The 26,014-nt window shown below is 38.7% G+C and overlaps 2 protein-coding genes and 1 long non-coding RNA gene across 26 annotated transcripts in view; 1 reads left to right on the forward strand and 2 right to left on the reverse strand.

Moving 5' to 3' along the window:
• The window catches only part of ANKRD12 (ankyrin repeat domain 12), a 148,823-nt gene extending 143,731 nt beyond the window's left edge, over positions 1–5,092 (reverse strand). For 8 of the 22 annotated variants that reach the window (XR_008515818.1, XR_008515821.1, XM_054537657.2 and 5 more), the window contains exon 1: positions 3,606–5,092. The gene's annotated coding sequence lies outside the window, so the exon portion shown is untranslated. Of the gene's footprint in view, positions 1–2,969; positions 3,096–3,127; positions 3,255–3,292 lie in introns of those variants that run through there. The other 14 variants (XM_054537653.2, XM_024235936.3, XM_054537645.2 and 11 more) reach the window with 9 other exon arrangements.
• Positions 4,065–19,509, forward strand: LOC112129928 (uncharacterized). 2 transcript variants are annotated; one of them, XR_008515824.2, is made up of 5 exons: positions 4,065–4,210; positions 5,641–7,963; positions 8,168–8,354; positions 17,748–17,875; positions 19,209–19,509. It is a non-coding gene; the product is annotated as an uncharacterized LOC112129928 (long non-coding RNA). The 2 variants fall into 2 exon arrangements; XR_008515823.2 differs by having other exon boundaries at positions 8,179–8,354.
• NDUFV2 (NADH:ubiquinone oxidoreductase core subunit V2) overlaps positions 6,230–26,014 on the reverse strand; it is a 31,785-nt gene continuing 12,000 nt past the window's right edge. The window contains exons 2-8 of one of the 2 annotated variants that reach the window (XR_008515822.1): positions 22,742–22,807; positions 21,279–21,341; positions 21,077–21,193; positions 17,990–18,158; positions 15,577–15,699; positions 13,653–13,729; positions 6,230–6,385 (exon numbers count right to left, since the gene is read on the reverse strand). Coding sequence is in view for 1 of the 2 variants with exons in the window: in XM_002828042.5 (XP_002828088.1) it covers positions 6,292–6,385; positions 13,653–13,729; positions 15,590–15,699; positions 17,990–18,158; positions 21,077–21,193; positions 21,279–21,341; positions 22,742–22,807 (696 nt within the window). In the remaining variant the exon portion in view is untranslated. The remainder of the gene's footprint in view (positions 6,386–13,652; positions 13,730–15,576; positions 15,700–17,989; positions 18,159–21,076; positions 21,194–21,278; positions 21,342–22,741; positions 22,808–26,014) is intronic. The other variant, XM_002828042.5, reaches the window with a different exon arrangement.

The following is a 26,014-nucleotide window of genomic DNA, read 5'->3' on the forward strand; positions in this document are numbered from 1 at the left end:
ATTACTTTCACTATTACTTTTAAAAAGCCACTGTCTGTTACAGAAACAGATTATGAATGCATGAGTATATATGAGAATATTTTCAAATGCTAAACTTCATATTCTTCAGGGAAAGTCAGACTAATAACTGCAATATTTAAAATGTTCATAAGCAGCTTAACTAAGGTTAGAACTAAGTGGGAATCAGAAAATGTATCTACAGTGGTTATAATCTGTAAAACAGCAGAAGATGAAAACAACAAAGCTAGGGCTATGCAAAAATCCAGGGATCTAAACACCTTGTTATGCTTTAAGAATTGTATTTTCTTTAAAAATAACATCACCACGTTGTATAGAAGTTTACAGTATACAATGTGCTTTCTAAAGTATTCTCATTTGTTCCACACGAAAACATTAAATTATGCAGGAAAATTACTTTTGCAGGTTAAGAAGACAAGGTTATTATTATTTTTGTATTTTTAAAGTTGCAGCTGATAGAAGGCAAGGTTCTGAAAGTTAATGCGATATGTCAAAAACCACTGTTAGGAAGTGAGGAAGTGATAAATCAAGAATTTAAACCCAGGCCTTCTCACTTACATTTCAATGTTCTTTCCACAACTCCGTAAAACTTCTAAAGAAAGAGGCAAATTAGCATCTTCACAGAAAGAAACCTCTCGGCCAAACCACAGACTAGTTTTTAACTAGCTGCAGACTAGCTTTAAGCCTTTTCACCTTATTTTCTCATGTGTAAAAATAAAGGAAATGAATAAAGAAAATCAGAGGTCCCTTCCTGTCCCAAGGATAAATCTCAACACTGCACTCTTTACAAGGCACAGGCATTTTACAAATACATGTTTTTAGCAACAAATTCCAAGTCAGAAAGCAGTGTCAATAGCTCTTAAGCAACCTACAGCAATTATTAGACAAATTCTTCATGTCTATCTGATACACGTTACTTTAACATGACTAAGTCTATATACAGAGCAGTAGAAACCTCTTAGGAACTATGATGGAAACGACTCCATTAACCATCCTCTTTTTGGACTGAAATAATGCTCCTAAAACGTAAGAATGGTTTAAAGAAAAGTTTACGTGTCAGCTAATAGCAAGAAATCAAAATGATATTTTTAAAATCACTCTTATTTTTTTTTTTAAGAATAAAAATCTCTTCTCCAACGAAGTGTTTTCCAAATATCCTACCATTTCTCCAATCTACCTCAAAAGAGTATCAGTCATGGTTTTCAACTTCCATAGGGGAAAAAGTAATACCGACAGCTTGATAAACGCATCTTCCTTTTAAACTCATTCTACCAGGGGGACACTAGTCTGCAAATAAAATTCAGGCTTTTTTCCCCCTTGGGTATTGACAAACCAGTTTAAGTCTGCACAATGTATTTTCAACTAAATTCTTTCCTCGTCTGAATATTTTTGTTCTCTTCACTCCTCCTCATATATTCTTCATGGAATACACACCCAGAGATTTCCACTTTCCCAGTTCTGAGTAGTTCATAAAACTATTCCGATAACTAATTCTTACCAACTACTATGAAAACTACGAGATTATGAAAACTATACAAGATTAAGAACATTAAAAGTATCCTACATAAGTACACTTAACACTCATTTTCCTTCCATTTTAACACCTCGTCTATCTCTAAACTAAAACATAACGAGTTAAACTTGACCTTAGCCAAGATGCCTGTAGAGCTTCAGAAATTTATTCAGTGCCTGTATCAAATATAAAAGATCCTTAAGTAGTAAAACTTTTCTCCCCTTGTCTATAATCTCCAGGGGTAAACATTTCAAATTTTTAAAGGCTTCTGCTTTTAACCCAAACTAAAGATTTTTCTCAACAAGACTGTTAATATAACGACTTCATCTTACACAGTGGACACTATCTCATTTTGCTTTTAAGCCACTTGGCACCAACAGAGCATATGTTCTGCCAGTTCTGAGCTAATCTCCAGGAAAGGCTTTGTATAACGATTAAAGAAACTCAGATCAGTGCTCAAGATTTTTAACGGCCTACTTGAGCATATGTTTGTTTGTTTGTTTGGGTATGTTTTTGCGATGGAGTTTCGCTCTTGTGGCCCAGGCTGGAGTGCGGTGGCACGATCTCGTCTCACTGCAACCTCTGCCGCCCGGGTTCAAGCGATTCCCCTGCCTCAGCTTCCCAAGTAGCTGGGATTACAGACATGCGCCACCACGCCTGGCTAATTTTGTATATTTAGTAGAGACGGGGGTTTCACTATACTGGTCAGGCCGGTCTCGAACTCCTGACCTCAGGTGATCTACCCACGTCGGCCTCCCAAAGTGCTGGGATTATAGGCATGAGCCACCGCGCCCGGCCGTGCATATGTTTTTAATACACAGTTAATTTACGATAAAATAGCTGTTTCACTAGCCTTTCTTTATAATTTACATAAACCATTCTAAAATGAAAACGAAATACATGACTGAAGATGGAGGCTCATTTCAACTTTAGGATTAGAGGTAATTCCGAACCATTACATACACAGCACTGGATCTGCAACACACTTCACCTTAGTTCGCAGTTTAACCACGGGTGTCCAGTGGAAATTACAATCCCGGTGACTACACTGCTTTAAATGTTTCCTAAGGTTTCAACGAGTGCAATAGTAACTTCCTATCCCAGACAGCGTCTTACTGTTATTACTAAAACAGCTGTCAGCTAAGCTTCGGATACCTCTTTGTACAACCGTTTATTCAACGCTTTGGGATCTGTAAGGATGCGTCATTCCACATCACTCCTCAAAACGAGATCTAAGAACCTGACGTGCTCCAGGGGTTTGAAGCATCACAAGTGGGCACCTGAAATACGATGAAGGGAACTGCCTGTCCAATGCGGCAAGATTATTTTACACTGGCATTTAAGACAGAACTGTAGAGTGGCTGCTCTTTCCCCGGACACTACTAAAGCAGCAATTTCCCCTTCTTGCTTTCATCCACCTCTCCCAGGACCCGGGTACCTCCGACGCTCCCGGCCCAAGCGGCCGCGGCAGACTCCCCGGCGTCGGCGCACGCTCGGCGGATGGCGGCGGGAACGCGCGGCGGGCCAGGCGCGCCCCCGCCCCAGCGGGTCCGACCGCCGCACGCCAGCGGCGCCCTCTCGGCCGCGCACACTCACACTCGCACGCACACGCTCCTCCGGCCCCGCCATGTTCCGGGAGGCGGCGGCAGCCCAGCCCGAACAGCCGCGGTGAGGGGCGCCCGCGCCGAGGCCAGCTCGCGGGCCTCCGCCCGGCCCCCGCCCCGCCCCGCGCGGCGCCCCCGCCCAGTTGGCGGCTCCCACCTGCGCCGCGGCTCCTCGGGACGCCGGGAGGGGCGGCGGCGGCAGCGGCGGCGGGCGGGGCCCCGGCGGACCCGCGCCGGGGGGCACTAACGGCCTGTCACTGTCAGGCGAGCTACGGCTCGGGCCAGGCCGGGCGGGCGGCGCGTCGGGGCCGGGTGGGGCGGGCAGGGCGCGTCCCCTACCTTGCTCTGGGGAGGGGGAACGGGAGCAGCGCAGAACTGAGGGGGTCTCCTCCCAGGCGCCGGGGACAAGCTCGAAACCGCGCCCCTCCTTCCTCCTTTCCTGTCGCCACGCCCCCCTCACCCGTACGGACCCGAGGCAAGGCCGGCGCAGGAGGCTTCACCCCCGGAACGAGTGCCTCGGCGTGGCCGTCGCTGTCGTTGTCTTCGTCGCCGCTGCAACCGCCTGTAACGCCGCCGGAGCCGGGCTTGAAAACATCTCCGGTCTCTGTCCGTCTCTCACCACAGCCTCCTCGCTCCCAGGACAGCGTCGCCCCACGATTGGCTGCGACGCGAGCACGTGACACCCGCGGACACGTGACTACCGCGGGCACGGGACGGGCGGCGTGACCACCCCGCCCCCCGGCGCCCGCCCCTCCTGCTGCTCAGCCAGGCTCCGCGAGCCGCAGGGCGGGGAAGCGGGACGTACCAAGGGGCAGGCGGCGGAAGGGTGCGGGCCGGAACTCCGCCCTTCGTGCTGGTCGGTCTCCACGCCCCACTCGGGCTAGTGTCACCGCCTCCCCGCCGCAGACACCGTGCGACAAAGGAGGGGGAATCAAAGGCTGGGCGAAGAGGCAGGGCAGGCGCCGCTGTCGCTGCTGGGCAAGCGGGCTCTGCAGTAGCATTTGTGGCGACCGTGGCAGTGGCTGTGACTGGAAGCTTTTGGAAATGGCGGCGGCGATGAAGACCCCCACATAGGGTATTCACCTGTTATTTTTACACGGGGTGGGTGGACGAGCGTGATCCAACTCAGGCAAAATGACGCTGCGACCGCAGCCGGAGGACTAGGCGAAGTTCCCCCGCTAAGCCGGCGGCGGCCGCCTGGCCCTGCACCAGGCCAGAGAAGCTGCACCTGCGCCCAGAGCCCGCGGCCCCCCGCCTCAGGTGGGGCCCTGGGCCCCGCCCCGAAAGCGCGGTAGCGTGCACCTGCCCTGGGACCAGGGGATCTAGAGCGCGTCCCCTCCCAGCCACGCCTTCCAGTGGCCTTTTTAAAGAGGAATTCAGTGCGCCCTCCCACACGTAGTGTTGGGGATTTGAGAGGGAGCTGCTCAGGTACTAGGAAGAGTGCCTGAGGAAAATTGACCGTCGCAGCGTGGCAGCAGCGTGTACTCACTCCCTTCTGGGCGCGTGCTATTTACGTAGAGGTTAATCTGCAACAACAGCGTCTGTTTATGACTTAGTGCATGCAGTTACAAGTTTATGTTACACTGTCCTTTAACGTCTTGATGAACTGAGGGTTCAGGTGTGATCACAGCAAATGAAGTGACATTCAGACCTGACAGGGACGGCGAGGTCCCATCAAATTACTATATAAAGCATAAACCTGCATTAAAGATCAGTTTTTCCTTTCCTGTGTTCTTGATTTCTCCCACCTACAAATCTTTAGGGTCAACAAGACTAGAAAAAGAGCACCTTATGGCTAGCGGTGGAATAGTGTTACATTTAATTTGGTTATTTATGATTTGAAATACAAAGAAAAAAATAGTCGCCTATGAGAAAGTCAGGAGAGCTCCAGGGTAGGACATTTTCATTGTTACTTTTTTGTGCCACTTGGAAAATTAACTGTTGTTTACCTTCTCTCAATTTAAAAAAAAAAAAATTCTTAAAAGACATACTTAAAAATAATCGTTATAGCCGAGCGCAGTGGCTCACGCCTGTAATCCCAGCAATTTGGGAGGCTGAGGCGGGCAGATGGCTTGAGCCCAGGAGTTTGAGACCAGCCAGGGCAACATAGTAAGACCCTGTCTCTAAAAAAAATATGAAAATTAACCAGGCTGGTGGCGCCTGCCTGTGCTCCCAGCTACTCAGGAGGCTGAGGCCAGAGTATTGCAGTGAACCATGTTCACACCACTGCACTCCAGCCTGGGGACACAGCCTGTCTCAAAAAAAAGCATAATTACTAGTGAATAGTCTGTTTCAAGTACAGGTGACTTTGAGAAATCAAGGATTAGATTAATAAAAATTATTCATGCATTAAAGCTGGCTAATGCAAAACTAATGTACTACAGCTAATTTCTTAAATACACAAAAGGGTTTATCCTTTTTTCTAAGTTGTAATATCCATACCACTGCAGAGTACATCATCATACTTCCAATCCCTTCACCCAATTATTTTTTGTACACTTGCAGTGTCAGAATAGCTAAGGACGTCAAGTGTTTTGGACCTTTCTTTTTTAAAAATGGTAATGCTTACGCCGGGCGCGGTGGCTCACGCCTGTAATGCTTCCAGTGAGCCGAGATCCCGCCACTGCACTCCAGCTTGGGAGAAAGCGAGACTCCGTCTCAAAAAAAAAAAAAAAAAAAGGTAATGCTTCTAGAGACAACTACCATATCCTCCTTAAACCTACAGTGTGCTTGAGGTCTTACCAGTTGGAAATACAGTAACAATTATGTGTTGTAAATAATGTTTAAAGGGAGTACTAACAAAGTTTATAGAAAGATCATGTTAACTTAAAACTTGGCTGTGGCTAAAGATGGGAAAGCAAAACATTTGAAATTTAACCAAATTTTTACTTCACAGTAACCTGATCTTGATAAAAGCGATCTGGAAATTGAAAGTGGGTGACACTAGAGTAACTGTTAACTAGATTATGTAATGATGCAGCCATAGATAGAAGACTTTAAAATGGTCCTCTGTCATTATGACATAATACTTAGAGCTGCAAGTTGCTACGGTTACCACAAGGATGTACACAGAGCAGAATAAACAAATAAAAAGTTTATGTAGACTGGAAGTCCATATTTTATTTCTCTAGTGACGTATTTACAGTTCAATATAAATTAAAGGCCTGCTTGTACACCAAATCCAGGTCCCTTGGGTGGTTCAGTCAAAGAGGTAAGACCTCCAGCTGGCTCACAAGAGAAGCGTCCACTCCTGAAATGAAAAGTAATATTAAACTATTAATGATTAACATTTGTAAATTGTTACTTAAATTGCAATGGTTACCTCCCAAGAGCCCAGTTAAGTAACTATTTTTACCCTAAGAACTAACATGGATTATTTAATTCAAACATTTCAACTGATGCAAGATTTTCTCTTCCTAAAGTTAAATATGGAAAAACATCAGACTTCACCATAAACATAAAAAATACAAAAGTAGCACTAATAATAGTTCCTATTTACTGAGCAGTATGCATACATTAGCTCATTGAATCCTTACAATGCCACAAGACAAGTGATAACTGGCTTTATTTTACAGATAGAGAAACCAAATTTGGGAGATTCAGCATCTACCCAAGAATAAAAGCAAAGAACTATGGCAAAAATACCCAACCCCAGAGAACATTTTTAAAAACCATGTTTTAATAAACTAGAGCACTGTATTTCTTTTTATAGTCGAATTTTATTTAGATCGAGATCTACAGTCACAGTGAATAGACGGAATACACACACTTACACATTGTATTTGGAAATAGAAACTAGATTCCTTGAGGAAATATGATTTGGGACAATGTCCCTTAGAAGCAGCGAAGTCAAAATCAGTTTGTATTTATGTATTATAAAGACTATATTAGTAGTAGTAATTTTCTGAAAAAAGTTTCCAAACCAGGATGGCCACAGCAGCCACAAAAGGAAGCAAACAAGAACAAGTCCTGATGGAGCAATTTATGAAGACAGGCAGCATAGAGGGAGAAGAACCTGTCTGTCAACCCCACACACGCTTTCCCACGTAATTGCTCACTTCTGCCCTGTCTGACCTCTGTTTCTAGAGCCCAGCTCGGACTTACCGTATGTCACCCCTCCACCACTATTCCCTGGCTTTGCTAATTTACCTGTTCCTGCCACAGATTTACCTAAAGAAAGAACTTGTTCAGTTTATATCTTTTCAACCCCCTCTGGCTTTGCCCTTCACATTGTGTCATCAATCCTTTAAGTCTGTTCTTTAGAGCCCTAGGGAATCATTTTTTATTGGAGCCAGGAAAGTGACACCACATAATATTTATACGATCTTTCAAGATGTCACAGCATATAATACAAGTTACTAAGTAATGAACAATTATCTACAAAGTCAGAAATTAGTTAATATCTTTGGATTATAGGTCTTGTTCACTACAAAAACAGATCAAAAAGCAGTCATTGTATACTGTAAGAGCCTGAAACTTGTAGAGTAAGCAGCAAAATGATGCTTAACTTTTAAAAAAAAGACAACAGTATTATATTTTGCAATTTTTAAATTTTATTTATTATTTTTGAGACAGGGTCCCACTTTGTCACCCAGGCTGGGATGCAGTGATGCGATAATGGCTCACTGCAGTCTTGACCTTCCAGGCTCAGGTGATTCTGTCACCTCAGCCTCCCAAGTAGCTGGGACTACAGGTGTGCGTCACCATGCCTCGTTAATTTTTGTATTTTTCATAGAGACAAGACCTCACCATGTTGCCCTGGCTGGTCTTGGATTTGTGGGCTCAAACAATCTGTCCGCCTCAACCTCTCAAAGTGCTGGGATTACAGGTGAGCCACTGTGCCTGGCCTGTAATTTTTTATGTTACCTATTGATAGGCACCACTGCTGCTCTTTAAATGCCAATGAAATTATTTTGGAGAAACTTTCTTCACCTTTACTAGGTTTCTTCTTACGGTTTAAGCTCAGCTACCTCTTTTTTCTGCCTAAAACTTTTCTCTTGATCAAATATCAGAATGGAATACGATTTAAAAGTTTCATTTCAGACGTCTCCTGAAAGCTGAGCATTTGGTATCTTAAAGCCTCTTACCAGTTTGGAGAGATATGGATCTTCTAAAATTAATAAGCTCCTTAATATCGACACTGTTTATCAACACAAAGGACCAATTTAGGAAGATTATAAAAACTGAAGTTTCCGGAACAATAAATGGGAGAATTAATCGTAAGTACTTCCTGAGTTCTTCACAGGATTATAGAATTTTATATATGGAAGTAATTTTCAAAATAATCTGGTCTAGAGTTTCCTAAAGTTTGTTCCATAAAATTACAATCCCATGGCATTGTATAGAAAAACGGGAGTCCCAGTGATCCAGTATGTCTGGCTGTAAACCACCCTTCCTCGCCATTCACACAGTGTGCCTTAAAATACTACAAAGGCTACAAAATCCTCCAGTAAAGCCTATAATTTTGTTTAATCTACTAAAAATGTAACCCCCCCTTTCATCTGTAAACATGCCTCAGAACACTCAAGAGGCAGTGAGCTAGCCCTATCCACTCACCTGACAGCCACAATTTACACTAGTGTTTTTCACTTACTAAACAAAAAATGATTTTCCTGATATCTCATGCTTAAAATGCCATCTAATAATTACGTCTTCACTAAAATTTAAAAAGTATGGTTCGTCAGTCATTCCAACACTATACGTATGTGTACCATTTTAATTTATTTGCATTCTAGAAAACTTGGCCTTTCTATAAACTTTCATGGCTTAAAGTACTTTATATAGACAAATTACTTTATGAAAGTTTAGTGCTTATCTTTTTACTATTACTGAGATATATCCAGCACTGTCCCTACTTTTAGTATAAAAAACCAAAAGTGATGCTATTGTCTAGAGTCACCTACCAACCGCATTGGAGCTGTAGCCTAGCTCTAAATATGAAGAATTAAAATTGGATTTAAAATGAGTTATAAACTAATCCACACTAAAAAATTTCTACCTATTAGTAACCTGAAAACAAGTTTAGAATTTTTCAGTACTTTAAATTCATTGAAAATAAGAACAATCTCAGCACAAAAATATTTAGTAATGTCAAGATTAAGAGACTACAGCTGACTCTTGAACAACACAGGTTTGAACTGCATGGGTTCACTTGTACATGGATTTTCTTCAGCCTCTGCCACCTCTGAGACAGCAAGGCCAACCCCTCCTCTTCCTCAGCCTATACAACATGAAAATGATGATAAGACTTGTATTATGATCCACTTAATGAAGAGTAAATATATTTTCATTATGATTTTTATAACATTTTATTTTCTCTAGATTATGATAAGAATACAGTCAGTATATAATACACACAACATGCAAAATATGTGCTGACTATGTTATTCGTTAAGGCCTTCAGACAACTGCAGGCTATCAGTAAAGTTTTGGAGGAGTCAAAAGTTACACACAGATCTTCAACTGCATGAGCAATCAATGTCCCTAACGCCCATGGTGTTCAAGAGTCAACTGTATTATCTTACTTGCTTTAATGTTTTCAGTGGTCATTCACCAACGATAATACAAAAGCAGTTTTGAACCACATATAGACATCAGTCTTTCGCTAATTTTGGCCAGGGTAAGACCTGGCAGTGGTACTCAGGAATCAGTTACTATTGAACCAGTTTAATTGCTCTCGGTTTTTCATTACAGAGACACACAATTAGTACCTCTTTCAAAGAGCAGAGATATTTATTATTAAAATACCAATAAAAAAAGAATTAGACAGCTTTGGTTAATTTAGAGTAATTATATTATGGTTATTGCTATCCCAGTCTCTGTCATTATCCTATATATCCAAGATATTGGGTAAGTAAAAAGTTCTTGTTTTCATATGCTGACAAGACATTCTAGTATTGCTATGTCCAAATACAAACTTTATATAATACAGCACTGGTGGATGCTTGCAATTATTGAAACCTAAGTAGACTTTTGTCTGCTTTTTAAATAAGAGGTAGTAAGTAAAAAATAAAAAAGATTCAGACACTTATAATTTTAAAGTATTTGGCTCAAATCCAGAACACTATCAAGAAAATCTTAGCAAAAAACTATTCATGATTACTGGTAAGTAACATCCCTATTATTATCAGATGTTGTTGAAAATGCTTAACTGAGTACTTAGTTCCTGCTTATTGTTAAAATACAATGTTACAGTACCTCATATTACAAATAACAGCAGATTTTAATTTCACCCCGATAATGTCATCCAGATTTATAACTTTAAATACTACCCTTAGTAACTGATGAATCCCCAATTTGTGTTTCCAGCCCTAACCTATTCCCTATATTCCAGGTTCATATCTACCTATCAGCATCATACCATGGATGTCTAACAGGCATGTCAAACTTACTGTGTCTAAAACAAAATTTGACTTTTCTTCCCCAAACTTGCCCTACCACAAATCTTCTCCATTTTCGGTAAAGGAACCTCAGAGATGCTCAAGCCAAAAAGCTGGAAATCACTCATAAATCCTTAGTCCCACACATCTACTAAATTCTAATCTCCACATAGCAACTATGACAGTATTTTTTAAGATTGCTCATTTCATTCCCTACTGAAAACATTCCAACAACAGTTTTTATTATATTTAAGATTCAGCCCAGATTACTTATCTGGGCCCTTATCTCCTCTGACCCCTTCCACTGCTTTCTTTCTTGAGCACCTCACTGCAGACATACTGTTACCTTACTTTTCTTCCAGGACCTTGATACATCCTCTTTCCCCTCTCTGGAACATTGTTCCTTCGGCTCTTTACATGGTTCCCTCTAGCTCTTCATTCAGGTCATGGCTCAAATGTTACCACCTCTAAGAGGCCTCTCCTCACTAAATTTACTCCCAATCTATCCCCTAACCCTGCTACATTTTATTGTGTAACCTTTTTATTACTCACATATTACACTAATCATCTGTCTCCATCACTAGAAGATATATGAGAACTTTATCTTGTTCATAATTGTATTCGCAACCTAAAATAATGCCTGACACACAGCAGGCACTCAAAAAAATTTGTGAAAAAAATGACTGTTGAGTATGTAATGTAATGTGACATAACAAAGTAGACAAAGCAACTATCAATTTGTGTGGCAGGAGAGTAATACTGGATTAATGTTGTGAACCATAGATCCCACAGTTCACAAGAAGCAAAGCAGAAGATTCTAAACACCAAAGTGGCCAGGGGTGGTGGCTCAAGCCTGTAATCCCAGCACTTTGGGATGCCAAGGCAGGCAGATCACTTGAGGTCAGGAGTTCGAGACCACCCTGGCCAACATGGTAAAACCCCGTCTCTACTAAAAATACAAAAATTAGCTGGGTATGGTGGTGGCATGTGCCTATAGTCCCAGCTGCTCGGGAGACTGAGGCAGGAGAATCGCTTGAGCCTGGGAGGCAGAAGTTGCAGTGAGCCGAGATCACACCACTGCACTCTAGCCTAAGTGACAGAGCAAGACTCCATCTGGGGGGGCTGGGGGAGGAAGCCCAATACCAAAGTTATGACTATAGAATTCAAAACATCTAATCAGAAGAGAGGGGCCATCTAAAGAACCCAAGTGGATTTCACAAGGAAATCTGCACTTGAGATAGTCTTTAGAGTACCCAAAAGGTGAAAGAAGTTATGGGTTGAAGTACAAACCTAAGAATAGCATGAATTTATTTTAAAATAACTGAATCCTAAAAAGCAGATGAAGCTTGTGGAAAATATGAAATTTGTACTTTTTGGGGGGACAGTGTCTATTTAAAGCAAGAATAAGTAAGGGATAGGAGCACTAGCTAAGAAAGATACTGTAATGTTAGATGACTAAAGGTTTTACTTCAGTTGCCTCCATAAAGGAGAATGATTTTTCACCAGGGAAATGATTTACCTCCTAAAAAAGGGGGTATACCCAAGAAAGTGAGGAATTAGGAAGAAAATGCCAAAACTCTTTAAGCAAATTCAATTCTATAGGCTCAGGTTGTTAAGAACAGTATATGTTTCTTAGAAAAGAAAGTAATGGTCAACAGGGGCCAGCTAGCATTTACTAAACTTAAGTTATCCTGAACTGACCTCATTTTCTCATTAAGTAGGGTATTTATTAGTAGTTTTAGAGAGCAAACTCCAGAACCACTCATACCCTCTTAGTAATTCTACTTCAGGGAATTGTTATTTATAATAAAGCTTAAGAAAAATATTTTAAAATGGGAATAAGAGCACATCACAGCTGTTTTAAAACATTAGAATACCGTATGGACATCAAAACCTCCAAATGTGCTGAGGGAAGAAAAAATTTATATACATAAACAAAAAATTTGAGAGATTATAACTAAAACCATGCAAACATTTGCTAGTATTAAGAGAGAATTTTGAGTGATTGAACACATATAAAAGTAAAAAGTCCAAGTTCATAACTGAAAGGAAAGTAATTAATATAACACAAGTATGGGATGGGAGCAACCTGGATAAACAGTGAATAGAAAAAGATCTAGGTATTATGAAGTGCAGTTAATTGTGTAATGTCTCTGAAGTAGGAGTTGATGTAATTAGGCAGAATTATTACAAGCATGATGTCTGGAACAAAGGAGGCAGTCCCCCAAAGCTCTGTGCTGCTCAGTATGTATCTCAAAATACCATGATTAGGCTGGGTGCAGTGGCTCACACCTGTAATCCCAGCACTTTGGGAGTCTGAAGCGGGCAGATCAGGATGTCAGGAGATCGGAGACCATCCTGGCTAATACAGTGAAACCCCGTCGCTACTAAAAATACAAAAAATTAGCCGGGCGTGGTGGCTGGCGCCTGTAATCCCAGCTACTTGGGAGGCTGAGGCAGGGGAATCGCTTCTACCTGGGAGGCGGAGCTTGCAGTGAGCTGAGATTGCGCCACTGCGCCATTGTACTCCAGACTGGGTGACAGAGTGAGACTCTGTCTCAAAATATAAATAAATAAAAAAGACAAAAAACCATGATTAGTTTAAGCATCACATTAAAGCATTAAATAGTCACTAGCCAACTAGAAAACCCACAGAGGGAGACCAAAGCTATGTCATATGAGAAAAACAATGAAACAACTGTGGATATTCCATCTGAGAAAAAGATAAGGGGAAGACAGGGTAGCTATTTCAAGTAATTGAAGAGCTGTCATTTGGAAGAGGTACTAAAATTATCTTTTGTTGATTCAAAGGGCAGAATTGGATTTTTAGGTAGAAATTAGAAGGAGATGGTCTTTGGGTCAATCTTCTATCAGTATGAACTTTTAAATAATGGAATAGATTTCTATTTGTAGTAAAATTTCTTTCTCTATAAATATTCAGGTAGGTATCAGATGATTATCAGACAGGGTTTTAGAAAAAAAATTATTCTTGCTCTAGATGAGATTCATATAGATAATACTATCCAAAGCTCCTGCCAATTCCTATGAACTTAAGGTATAAAATTTTTTAAATCAAGTTTATGTGAAAGATTAATTTAGGTGAGCCACTAAAACTTCCTATATATAAATAAAGCATACCTTGGCCCAGGTTTTGGGATTTTGCCAGCCTTGAGCTCATCAATAATTTCTTCAATATCCTTAGCTGTCAAATCCTCCTGGAAAAAAAAATTAACAATAGTCATATTGAAATTACTTTCTTTTATATCGATATATTTATAGAGACAAGGTCTCACTATGTTGCCCAGGCTGGTCTCCAACTCCTGGGCTTAAGCAATCCTCCTGCCTCAGCCTCCCAAAGTGCTGGGATTACAGGTATGAACCACCATGCCTGGCACAAAATTACTTTCTACTGCTGAAATCTGTAAATCCCTAATGCCAGTGATTTTATTGTCTGTCTCAGCTCACAAGATAATTACCAAGGCATCAACAATTAAGTAACTCCTATATATAGTACACACTGCTAAATATAATATGCAACAAGAGCTGCAGCTGAAGAGGCAATACAGAATATTGCTTTGAATTGAAACATATTTGCATTTGAGTTCTGGCTCTATCACTTACTAGCTAGTAATCTTGGACAAGTTACCCAGCCTCCCCAAGTTTGTTTGTTTATTTGTAAACCTAATTCAGCATGTTTTTGAGGATTAATGAGAAAATATATAAAGTAGAACAGTGTCAACGTACATACTAAATAAATGCTGTATTACTGAAGAAACAGTAAGCTACAAAGTAGCTGCAGTAACTTGTTAGGTAGATGCCTAGTATCTATCCCTAAAGATCTAACTACTGCTAACTAAAAGAATATGTATCTCAAACAAATCCATCTACAGGCTACTATATTTAGACTTAACAATGCTTCACACAAAGCCTTGACTGTTTAATTCCTATTTAAATCAAGAAATAAGTACCCAGACACCAAATTCTCAAGGAAAACCAAAGAAAGAAAGTGGAACATCAAGCAACTTTGCTTCAGAGTTTCAAAGCTTAGAGGGGCAAGGGGCAAGGGGCAAGGGACCCAGCCAGCCCCAGAGAGTCTAACAAGAGACCATGTAAGCTAAACAAAGTTAAGGTCCCCAAAAGCTTTAACTTCAGTATAAGAGTAAACTGTCCCTCAAAGAAAACTGCTAGTCTGGAACCTTTCACACCGGAGGAACAGAGGCCTAGGGTATAAGGAAAGGGGCTTTTCTGGGGCCAGCAGTACTGCCAGGAGCAAGAGAGAAACAAAGCAAATCCCTTCTTAAAGAAAATCTACCTGAAGTACACAGTCCCTCCAAAATTTCCATAAACAAATTTCTAAGAAATATGAGCTAACAAGGTATCTTGAATGAAAACGGTGATATAATTAGGGTAGCAAGCAATTTTTAAAGAAATAACTAGAAAACGCCATATATATGGATATTAAGAACATTTTTAGAAACTTACAGGTCAAAGAAATCAAAATGAAAAACTTAAAAAATAGAAACGCTCAATCAAAAACAAAAAAGACTGCAAAACTTGTGAGATCCAGCTGTAGTACTTAGAGGTATGATACCATCTCTAAAATTTTTTTTAAAAACCATATAATATATTAGTATAGCTGCATACATATACAGACACAATTTATGATAATGGTTATCTCTGGGGATAAAAGGAAGAGAAAAAGATTTGGAATGGAGTATTTCACCTGTATCTGTAGCTTATTTCTACAAATAATGATGATGATGGTGATAGTATCTTAAGTAAAATGTGGCAAAATATGACTCTCAGTTAAGTCCTGATAGTTGGCTACACTAGGATTATTTTCTATATTTATATCCAAATTATTAAATTTTTCATAATCTAAAGTTTTAAAGTTTGTCTTCTGAAGTTAAATGCAGAAATGTTTAACAAATTTTTTAAAACCTGGATATTTATGGTAACCATTTCTTCTAAATGAATAATTCAGAAACCAACATCTAAGGACACAAAATCAAATATTTAAAATGTTTTAAATACGACATCATACAACTTTAACTTGTATTACCTGAAATACTCACATAGTAATTGTCATTTATTTGAACCATTGGTGCGTTCACACAGGCCCCTAAACATTCCACTTCTATAAGAGTGAAAAGTTTGTCAGGTGTAGTCTCCCCAATCTTTATTCCTAAAAATACAAATAAACACTCTAAGGACCAGGTTATATTTTAATAGTGATTTGGTTTAAAAAAAAAAAGAATTTTTATAGAGGTATATTAAAAGTTTAAGACTATTAAGTTTTTTAAAAAGAGGCCAGGCGCGGTGGCTCACGCCTGTAATCCCAGCACTTTGGGAGGCCGGGGTGGGCGGATCACGAGGTCAGGAGACCTAGACCATCCTGGCTAACATGGTGAAACCCCATCTCTACTAAAAATACAAAAAATTAGCCAGGTGTGGTGGCGGGTGCCTGTAGTGTCAGCTACTCAGGAGGCTGAGGCAGGAGAATGGCGTGAACCCAGGAGGCGGAGCTTGCAGTGAGCCGAGATCGCGCCTCTGCACTCCAGCCTGGGTGACAGAGCGAGACTCCGTCTCCAAAAAAAAAAAAAAAAAGTTTTTTAAAAAGAAAAAAATCCTAGGCCAGGTGCAGTGAGTGGCTCAGTCCTATAATCCCAGCACTTTGGGAGGCCATGGTGCGAGGATGGCTTGAGCCCAGGAATTTGAGACCAGTCTGGGCAACATAGGGAGACCCAGCTCTACAAAAAAATTAAAAATTAGCTGGGTTTGGTGCATCACCACACCCAGCTGGTCTGTAGTCCCAGGTACTCAAGAAGCTGAGGCAGGAGGATTGCTTGAGCCCGGCAGGTCGAGGCTGCAGTGCATCATGATTGTGCTACTGTACTCCAGCCTGGGTGACAGAGCAAGACTCTCTCAAAAAAAAAAAAAAAAAAAAAAGAAACAAAAAACTCTTCATGTAATTTTAACATTCAAGGAAGTTTTTAGTGGAGTTGTTCCTTTAAAAGCAATCAAATTTCAGAGGACTCATCATCAGTGTTTGTTGTTATACAGCAGTGCCTCAGGCTGTATTATTTTCATTTTGATTGTAATAATTAAACTACTAAAATCACAGTCACATTATCAGATTTGACAAAGACTCAGAAAACTCCTAACGTCAAAGATTATTAAGGGATGTGAAGAAAATGGGTAGTCTCATACATTTAGGGAGGGCATTTGGAAAAAATACGGTAAAGTCTGACTCTACAATTCTACTTCTTGTAAACAATCTCAGCATACAACAGGACAAGTTTGCAAAGATGTGTGTACATCAAAGTAACTGTAACAGAAAAATGAGGCAGGTCAAGCATGGTGGCTCACACCTGTGATCCCAGCACTTGGGAGGCCAAGGTAGGAGGATTGCTTGAGGCCAGGATTTCACAACCAGCCTGGGCAACATAGCAAGACCCCTCTCTACAAAAACAAACAAAAATCAATCAATTCGCTGGGCTTGGCAGCATGCACCCATAGCTCCAGCTACTTGGAAGGGTGAGGTAGAAGATCACTTGAGCCCAGGAATTGGAGGCTGCAGTGAGCCATGATCGAGCCACTGCATTCCAGCCTGGTGACAAAGTGACAAAGTGAGACCTCAACTCAAAAAAACAGAAAAAAAAAAAAAAAAAAAAAGAGGCAGACATATATGCTGTGCTGTAGAAATACAGGCAAAATAAAGTCTAAAAAGCAGGCATACATATAGTACATTTATATATTTAATAACTAAAATGATATAAAATCTACAACTAATATATCCAATTGTTATCAGGATTTATACCTTGATGGTGTTGGGGGTGGGGGGTTTGAGCCAACTTCAGCTGTTTTATATGTTTCAATACCACCCAGCTATTTTTACAACATGCACATATTATATTCAATAACAAATATTACTTCATTTGACATACATAGTTAGAAGTGTAGCAATGGCAGTTTTGTAGGGGAAAATGCCCATTTACTTTTAAAATGCTAATTTACTTTTCAAATGCTACTATAATAACATCTGTTTCAAATTTCCCTTCCCAAAGCATTCTTACTATGCTTGTATCTTATTTGTTCCATGACTTCTTTAGAAGAATATAAAGACAATAATGAGTCACTTTTTAATATACCACATGCCGTCATAGAATAGTAAGTGAAACAATTTTCTAAGTGAAACAATCTTCTAAACAACGAATATTTTATAACTTCTAGAAGCATTTCAAACATACTGATTAAAAAAGAAAAAATTAAAAACTCAGCTTTAACACTAAGAACTGAGGAAGAATACCAAATAGGAAGAAATAAAGATGTGGAAACACAGTAACACAAAATATTACTGGGTAAGTACAGATCCAATAAGATGGCAGAAGTTGGAAATTTTAGATAGAAATGTATCAAATCTAGAGAGACAATTCTACTTTTTATCAATGTTACAAATATCATGTATTCCCTACCAAGCTTTTTCTGAATGGCTTCCAGTATGCTGTCAGAGTTTCGAAGCATGCAGGGTGTAGTAGTGCAGACCTGAATGTGATACTTTCCAACTGGCTTTCGATTATACATTGTATAAAAAGTTGCTACTTCATATACTCTCATTGGAGGTACTTGTAAAACTTCTGCAACCTAAAATATTAGGACATTTAAAAATAAGATAATTACAGTGTTAGTAATGGAGCTTTGTGTTTTACAAAGTATAATTTCAATATTGTCTCAATTCGGTAAAAACAGAAAAGTTCTTCAAGAACAGAAAACATACTTGTCTTGGATAACTGGGAGATATAAACTCTTCAATTTTTGCAGACAATGTACTTACACTTAAACCATACAGAGCCCGAAAGTTAATGGAGTTAACAGCACTTCCTCCTTCTACCTTACTTCTCACCTCTGTAAAAGGATATTCTTTTTCTCTAAATCTTTTAAGTCTTTCACTATTAAGAATTTCTACTTTGATCATGTCAACTCACATAATCTGTCTAAATAGCAAAAAATTGATGGCCAAACCCCAATAAAAGAAGCAATTAGATTTTTTAAACCCTCACCAATTTTTTCCAGAAAGCCTACATACAAATGGTACAGCAACAGAAAAAAAGGTTGAAAATCAAAGCTCACTACTGGCCCGTATTTTAAATAATGTAAACTCAAAATTTTATATCTCTACATATATGTATACACTTATTATCATATACAATCACACACTCCTCTCCCAGAATCCAACACACTACTTCTATTTCATATCACAATACTCTTTTGAAAATTGAATCATATAGTCTAGTACTTTCTAACCTTTCACGTCAAGACATTAATAGAAAACAATTGTTTTGACATTCTGGTGTTCAGGACTAAGGGGATCACTAACTCAGCATGCTTTTCTTAGGGCAACTCTGTTAGGGAAAACAAGGATTTCTAGCTGTTTGCCAGGGCTGGTCCTTGTCTATCGTGATTTATAATTCTGTCTACAACTTTCTAGGTGACCTATTATCATTAAGACTTACTATCTGGCATTCTTAAAAATTATACATATATCCATATTCTAATATAAAAGAAGAGCAGGCATTTCAGACAAGTATGTTAACTTTCTCATATTAGGAATTCTAAAGGAAATGTATTCTCAAAAGACATCTAATCATGGCTCACTTGTGACAGATAAAGTAATTGTGCTATTTCATTTGGCAGTTCTAAATCAAGGATGTATCCCTGAATCTGGGGAGCTCTCTATCAAAATATACATGCTGGAACCCTACCAAAGGAATAATAAATCTGGAATGAGGCCCTGACTGTCTAATTAGGAAAAGACTCCTTCCTGGAATTCTGCACATCTCCCTACACCTTAGTGATGGTTAAATAAATAATTATTAAGCTTCTGGATATTTTTTGTTGTAAGGTTAGGTGTTTCATGGGTTGGGGGGAGGGGCAGTAACATTAAAATAAAAGTCCCAAATGTAAAGTGCAAAGAATCTTGAGTCTATTCCCTATACCCTACACTTCCTGCCTTTCCCCCACACAAATCCAACCCTAAATATAATAGGACAATATATAAATACATATTTTTTAAGAGATAGGGTCTTACCATCTTGCCCAGGCTGGTCTTAAGCTCAAGCAATCCTCCCACATCAACATCCCGAGTACCTGGGACTACAGGCATGCACCACCATGCCTGTCTTATTTTTTAAATGTTTTCACTTTCAGTTTCTTATTTATTTTTATTTTGCTCTGCTAACGTGCCACTCAGCAAGATTTCCAACAGGCTTACCATTACTAAAAATATGATTTTTTCAAAATAATAACATTACAATTGGAAACATATACCTAAATCATTATAAAGCTGGCTATTTTAATTTAAAAAAATGTTAAGTAACTTCCAAGAAATACATAATTTATCGAAGAAATAACCACCTATGTTTACTCAGGATAGTAACTCACCAAACTTGCTTTATAATATTTTTCATAGGGAAAAAATACCAGTGTTATAGTACTATACAATGCGAATAAAATATCAATAAACTAAATCTAAAATTTGCATTTAGGATTCTATTAGATAAACTGAGGACATTCCTATTCTCTCAGAAAGATGATTGTCTAGCCTAAGAGTTATAACCAAATTAAGTTTAGAAAGTGGTAAGAATGAAGTACAACAAAATCTCTGTTATAGTCAGTCAAGTAGAAAATGCACTGATTTAGAAATGAATTCAGTCCTAGCACTACCGCTCAGAAATCATAACAATAATTGGAAGAGATCTACCTAGTTCAAAACTTTCATTGCCAATGAAGAAGTTCAGAGAAAAATCAGGTGTCTTAGTTCTAAGTCAAAAATATTTTCCATTATATAACACAGCTTAATGGTTATGTGATTCTCATCAGAATCAAATAGTATGTGGTTTGTGTATGGCACTTTATAAATGATATGCTGTAATATATCACCACACAAATGTAGTTATTTGTATTAACAGGATACGAATAAACTTGAAATTTGTATTACTGCTCAAAACTATTAGAAAAAATGAATCTTATATGAATAGAGTAACTTCGTATAAAATGGGTCATCCATAGCATTTCTATGGGTCGTTGATTCCAAAGTAGCATAATCAAATTGTATAAATATCACATATTATACAGATTTTTCTTACAGCCTACAGCCAAAGATGTAAAATATTAAAAATTTTCATACTAGTGAGCAGATCTTTTTTTCTGTAATTCTAGTGTTTAAATATTACATTAATTTTCAGAATATCTTGACACTAAGTTATACACATTTGGAATCTTTTATCTTTCCTTTGACCATTTCCTTCAAAAGGAAAAAAAAAAAACACATACTCTCTTTCACCATAATGCCTTCCTTATTTCCTGCAAGGTTAGAAATCACCTCTATGCATTAAGGGAATGAACAAAAACACAAAAGACAATTCAAGGAAACATACAAATGGCTGAAGGGCTCCAAAATCCTAGATTCTGACACTGGAGATGATCAGAGTAATTTCCATAAAAGGAAATTATCATACACAATCTCTTCTCTTTTAGAACTAAGGCAAAAATGAATCCAGTACCTTGTTCATAGCAGAGATAGGCAACCACCCATTCTGCCTTTGGGCTAAATCCAGGACTGGAAGAACAGCTGCTGCTTTATGGCCTTCTGGATAGTTTTTTACAATTGCCTCTATCCTCTGTATAAAAGAAAGAACATCATTTTATACATCTAGAAAATATTACCTATTTGGTAAATTAATTATTATGTTAATTTAGCCATACCTTATAATTTTCTGGTGTGAAATCAAATGGAGTATCAGGGTTATTCTCAGGAGTATCTCTGTGCTACACAACAAAAAAAGTTTTTCAGAATTATCCAAATTCTCTCAAGTGTGAATAACCCTGTACATTACTATACTATTACTTACTGTTTAATCTCTCCATTTTAATTCCAACATGATATATACCACCCTATCCTTTCATCAAAAAGAATGTCTAAACACACATTTGATGAGTATGATTACCAAAGTAGTTAGCAGAATTTAAAAATTTACAAAGGACCATTTAAAGAACAAGAGAAGTACCTTTAGGACCAAAAAAACCCAAACAACAAAAAGTGTTATCCAGCTTCATTAGAGAATAAGATCTTCTGATAGAATTACCAAAACATTACCAATTATTGGAAGGCTTTATGAAATTAAAACACAAAATTTTAAATGTGAACATATGTGTATTTTCCCAAAAGCAAGGGTATCAGATTGTCAAAGGGATCTGGGATCCAAAAGGGTTAAGACCCATTACTTTAGGAGGGTACAAAAGGACCATCTCAAAAAAAAAACAGCACCATCTCTTTCCCACGTTTTCCATAATAGCCAACAGCAAGAAGCTTTATTTCTTCTTAAAAGAGCAGAAGCAGGCCCTCTTCAAAAACTGACAAGAAATGACATGTCAACAGGAAATCAAATGAGTCACACTGAGATTAACACTTACGATCAATTAATGTTATGTATGTGTGGTGAATACAGAAATGAATCTCTTGATATGTTAACTCTCAGAGTTCTGCTTTTTAAAGGACATAAGCCAAAAGAGGAAAGAAAACAGAAACTCTGGACAATGATCTCAAATATGTGGCCAATTTGATGCTTGTTATGTAGCAGGAAGCTACTTCTTACACCACTAACTCTAAATCATCACACAAGTCCACTATATTGCCTTTATACTAGATTAATCCCTGAAAACTGCACCTTGTCAGAAAAGAGAGATATAATATCCTTTCCAAATTGTGCAACTAATCTGGGGAGTTCATAGACTTCTATCTACAGTTAAAACTCCGGAAACTAAAAATATAAAGACCAGCTGCTAATCTAGTTACTACATTACTAAAATCCATGAGTTTCAAACTAGTGTCATTTTGGGATTCAACAAGTTACAATCTCCGAACCCTCAGTAAGCCAACATGATTGAGAACCCAAAGTGTAATGAGAATCAGGTTAGGGCTCACACAGTAATTTCACTGGAAATGAACTCTTATTCCCAGAGTTTTCCTGGTACTAATTTAAACTCATGATGTTCAACTGGAACCAACATCTTCTGAAATGTAGTAAATTCAATTAGCTATATGTAAATTCCCACGATGACCATCATATATCAAAGACAATGGTATTTAAGATATTTTGGATTTTTACAATGGATTTACCCCAATTTCCAAGTCTTTTCTTTCCAAAGAAATCTAAGTAATTACTTACCACAAATAAAGCTCCTCCAGCTCCATTTTGCATAGCTGTCTTATGCAAATTCCTTACATGTCTTCCCTAAGTTTAAAATTTCAAGAAAGTTTAGTAAATCATAGCCTTAAAAAATTTTTCATAAAGAAATACTTTAGGATTCATAATTTACAACAATGGAATCAACTTATAAAAGATCTTAAGAGATATGGTATTCTACCCTATCCATCTCTATTTCAGGAGAGTTATTTTACAAATGGAGATTCAAAGCCAAGATTCACCAACCTAACATCATACACACGAGTCAATAGGAGAACCAGGACAACCCAGATCTGCTGAGTTGTGTACCTTTCCTGCCACGCTTTGCTGGCATGCATTTGGAGAATTAATGTACTATTTACTTCTTGACTTTCACTTTTGTCTGATTCAACTTGGATGCCAGCTTTCACTTAGTGTGAACCTTCATAAACATGTTTTCATTCTGTACAAATGAGTCATATACTCTGTACAAATGAGTCAACTGTATCCTCCTTTTCAATCCTTCACTAAATTAGTTCTGAAACTCCAGCCGTAAAAAGTAGTTTCTGGCCGGGCGTGGTGGCTCATGCCTGTAATCCCAGCACTTTGGGAGGCTAAGGCAAGGAGATCACGAGGTCAAGAGATCGAGACCATCCTGGCCAACATGGTAAAACCCCGTCTCTACTAAGAACACAAAAATTAGCTGGGCGTGGTGGCGCACGCTGGTAGTCCCAGCTACTCAGGAGGCTGAGGCAGGAGAATTGCCTGAACCTGGGAGGCAGAGGTTTGCAGTGAGCCGAGATCGCACCACCGCATTCTCCAGCCTGAGCAACAGAGCAAGCCTCCGTCTCAAAAAAAAAAAAAGTAGTTTCAGAAAGCTATTTATGATGCTATGCAGACTGACAATGTTCAGTTGCTTTGGAAGGAATCTGATTATTCTCTCAGCTGCATTTCATTTCTCTTTGCCCTCTTGCTCCTACCCTCCACTCCTACCCCTGTCCCCCGCCCCCAAGTATTTCAACTACTGTTCTGGATTCCTCCAATTTCTGAGTTCTACTAACCGCAGATGGCAGAACACTGGGTTAAACCAACCATGGAACTAGCAAAGAGTTGGACAATTCAAAGGCAAACATAGAAGAAAGTAAACGGAGTAATATAACACAATAGTATATTTAACTTTACCCTAGGTCCAAATGATATTTCAGTTGAAGAAATATTAATAAATATAAGTTTACATGGAACATCTGTTTTAACAAGAAAAGACTAAGGTACAGGATGTGAGACACAGGTACAAAAGATGGGAGTGACAAATATCAATTTCAGGATAACTGGAAGGCAGGGAGGGATACAGTCAGAGGTGCACAAGGGGGCTTCGATTGTGTTGGTTTTGTTTTGAAAAATTAACTGAAACTAAAATTTAGAAGACAGGCACTGTCATCTTAGCTCAGAAAATTTTTTTAATCTAATAACAATTTTTGAGTAACATCAGTGAGTTACTTAACTAACTCCTGAGAGAAAAAGTTACTTAACTTTTCCTGAGAGAAAAGACTGTATACTTATAATAAAAGAACGATTAATTTTAAGAGTAGGGAAAGTATTCAGTCTTCTCTTAATTTCTGAACACTAACATTTTCTGTTTATTGGCTTTTTATCCACTCCTTGCAGGTTGTCCTCAGGGCTCAGTTCACACTCCTATCTTCTTTTCTCTATAAAGCCTTTGCCTCTGAGAACTCATCCATTAACTTGAAAGTGATGAGTCTTAAATCTTACACACGTTTGATGACAAGAGGCTAATAGCCTGAAGAGATCATAAATGCATTTAAAAAATGCATAAAGATCATGAACAAAAGTTTCACAGAATTCAAATTGCTTACTAGTAACTAAAAACATGCGATTTAAAATAACATTACTAGCTATCAAACTACCAAGTATCTTTTTTAAGATAGCATTCCATTCTGTTGAGCATATAGAGAAACAAGCACACTTAAAAATTCATATAGCCTTTTAGAAAGCAAATTACCATGATATATGGAAAGCCTAAATAAGTGTCTTTTTTTTTTTGGAGACAGAGTTTCGCTCTTGTTGCCCAGGCTGGAGTTCAATGGCATGATCTCGGCTCACCACAACCTCTGCCTCCCGGGTTCAAGCGATTCTCCTACCTCAGCCTCCCAAGTAGCTGGGATTACAGGCATGTGCCACTACGCCTGGATAATTTTTTGTATTTTTAGTAGAGATGGGGTTTCTCCATGTTGGTCAGGCTGGTCTTGAACTCCCAACGTCAGGTGATCTGCCCGCCTCAGCCTCCCAAAGTGGTGGGATTGCAGGTGTGAGCCACTGCGCCCGGCCCCAAGTGTCCATTTTTTAATTTAGTAATTCTAACCTAGGTATTTTTCCTACAGTACAAAATGAGGATAAAGCTTTACATGAAAACATGTTGTTCCTATTGTGTTTATTGCAGCAAAAACACAACCTAAAAACCCAATCTGAGCAGGGTTTAACTAAATACTAATAATTCTGACACTAGAACATTATGTAGCTAACAAAAATATTTCGTAAAAGTAATCACGTAAAAACTGGAATCAGGGTTAAACAAAACAAAAAAACAAAAATGCATAAATTATCATCCCAAGTACATTAAGTACAGACACTGATTAAAAGACTAGGCCATAAATAATTAAAAGTGCTTATCTCTTATTATGATGTTAATGAAATAAGGGACTCTTATTTTACATTTTTTATATTTTTCTCTATTTTCCAAATTTCCTATTAGCATGGATTAACTGGCCAAAAAAATCCTACTTAAAATAAAACACTCATCAGGTATAAGAAAAACTTATCTCTTTATTTCTCCTTCTAACCTCCTTGTATATCAAATTAAATACCACCAAATGTCTAAATTAAAATAGCTTCCATTTTGGATTAATATTTGATCCCTTTCTCATTAATCCAGGATCTGTCATGTACTTTTACTTAAAATAAAAATATAGAGATAATCTTGAAAATTATTCTTTAGGCTTATGTTGCTACATATTGGAAAATCTATTCTGAGGCATTCTCTTGCTGACTTGTAAAGCTCTGGATATGCACGAGTTCACAGACATATTTCTAAAAGTGGTTTGAAGTCCAAATCGTTGAAGACAGACTACTGATTGAGAAGGGTCAGGATAAAGTAGCTAAACTCTAGGAAAAAAACAGACTTTCAGATTTTTTGTAGTTGTTGTTGAGGCCTTGGGTTTAGATTGCCATTCTGCCACTTACTAACATCTGACCTTGCAC

Source organism: Pongo abelii, chromosome 17 (genome assembly GCF_028885655.2).
Source record: "Pongo abelii isolate AG06213 chromosome 17, NHGRI_mPonAbe1-v2.0_pri, whole genome shotgun sequence".
Classification (NCBI taxonomy): domain Eukaryota; kingdom Metazoa; phylum Chordata; class Mammalia; order Primates; family Hominidae; genus Pongo; species Pongo abelii.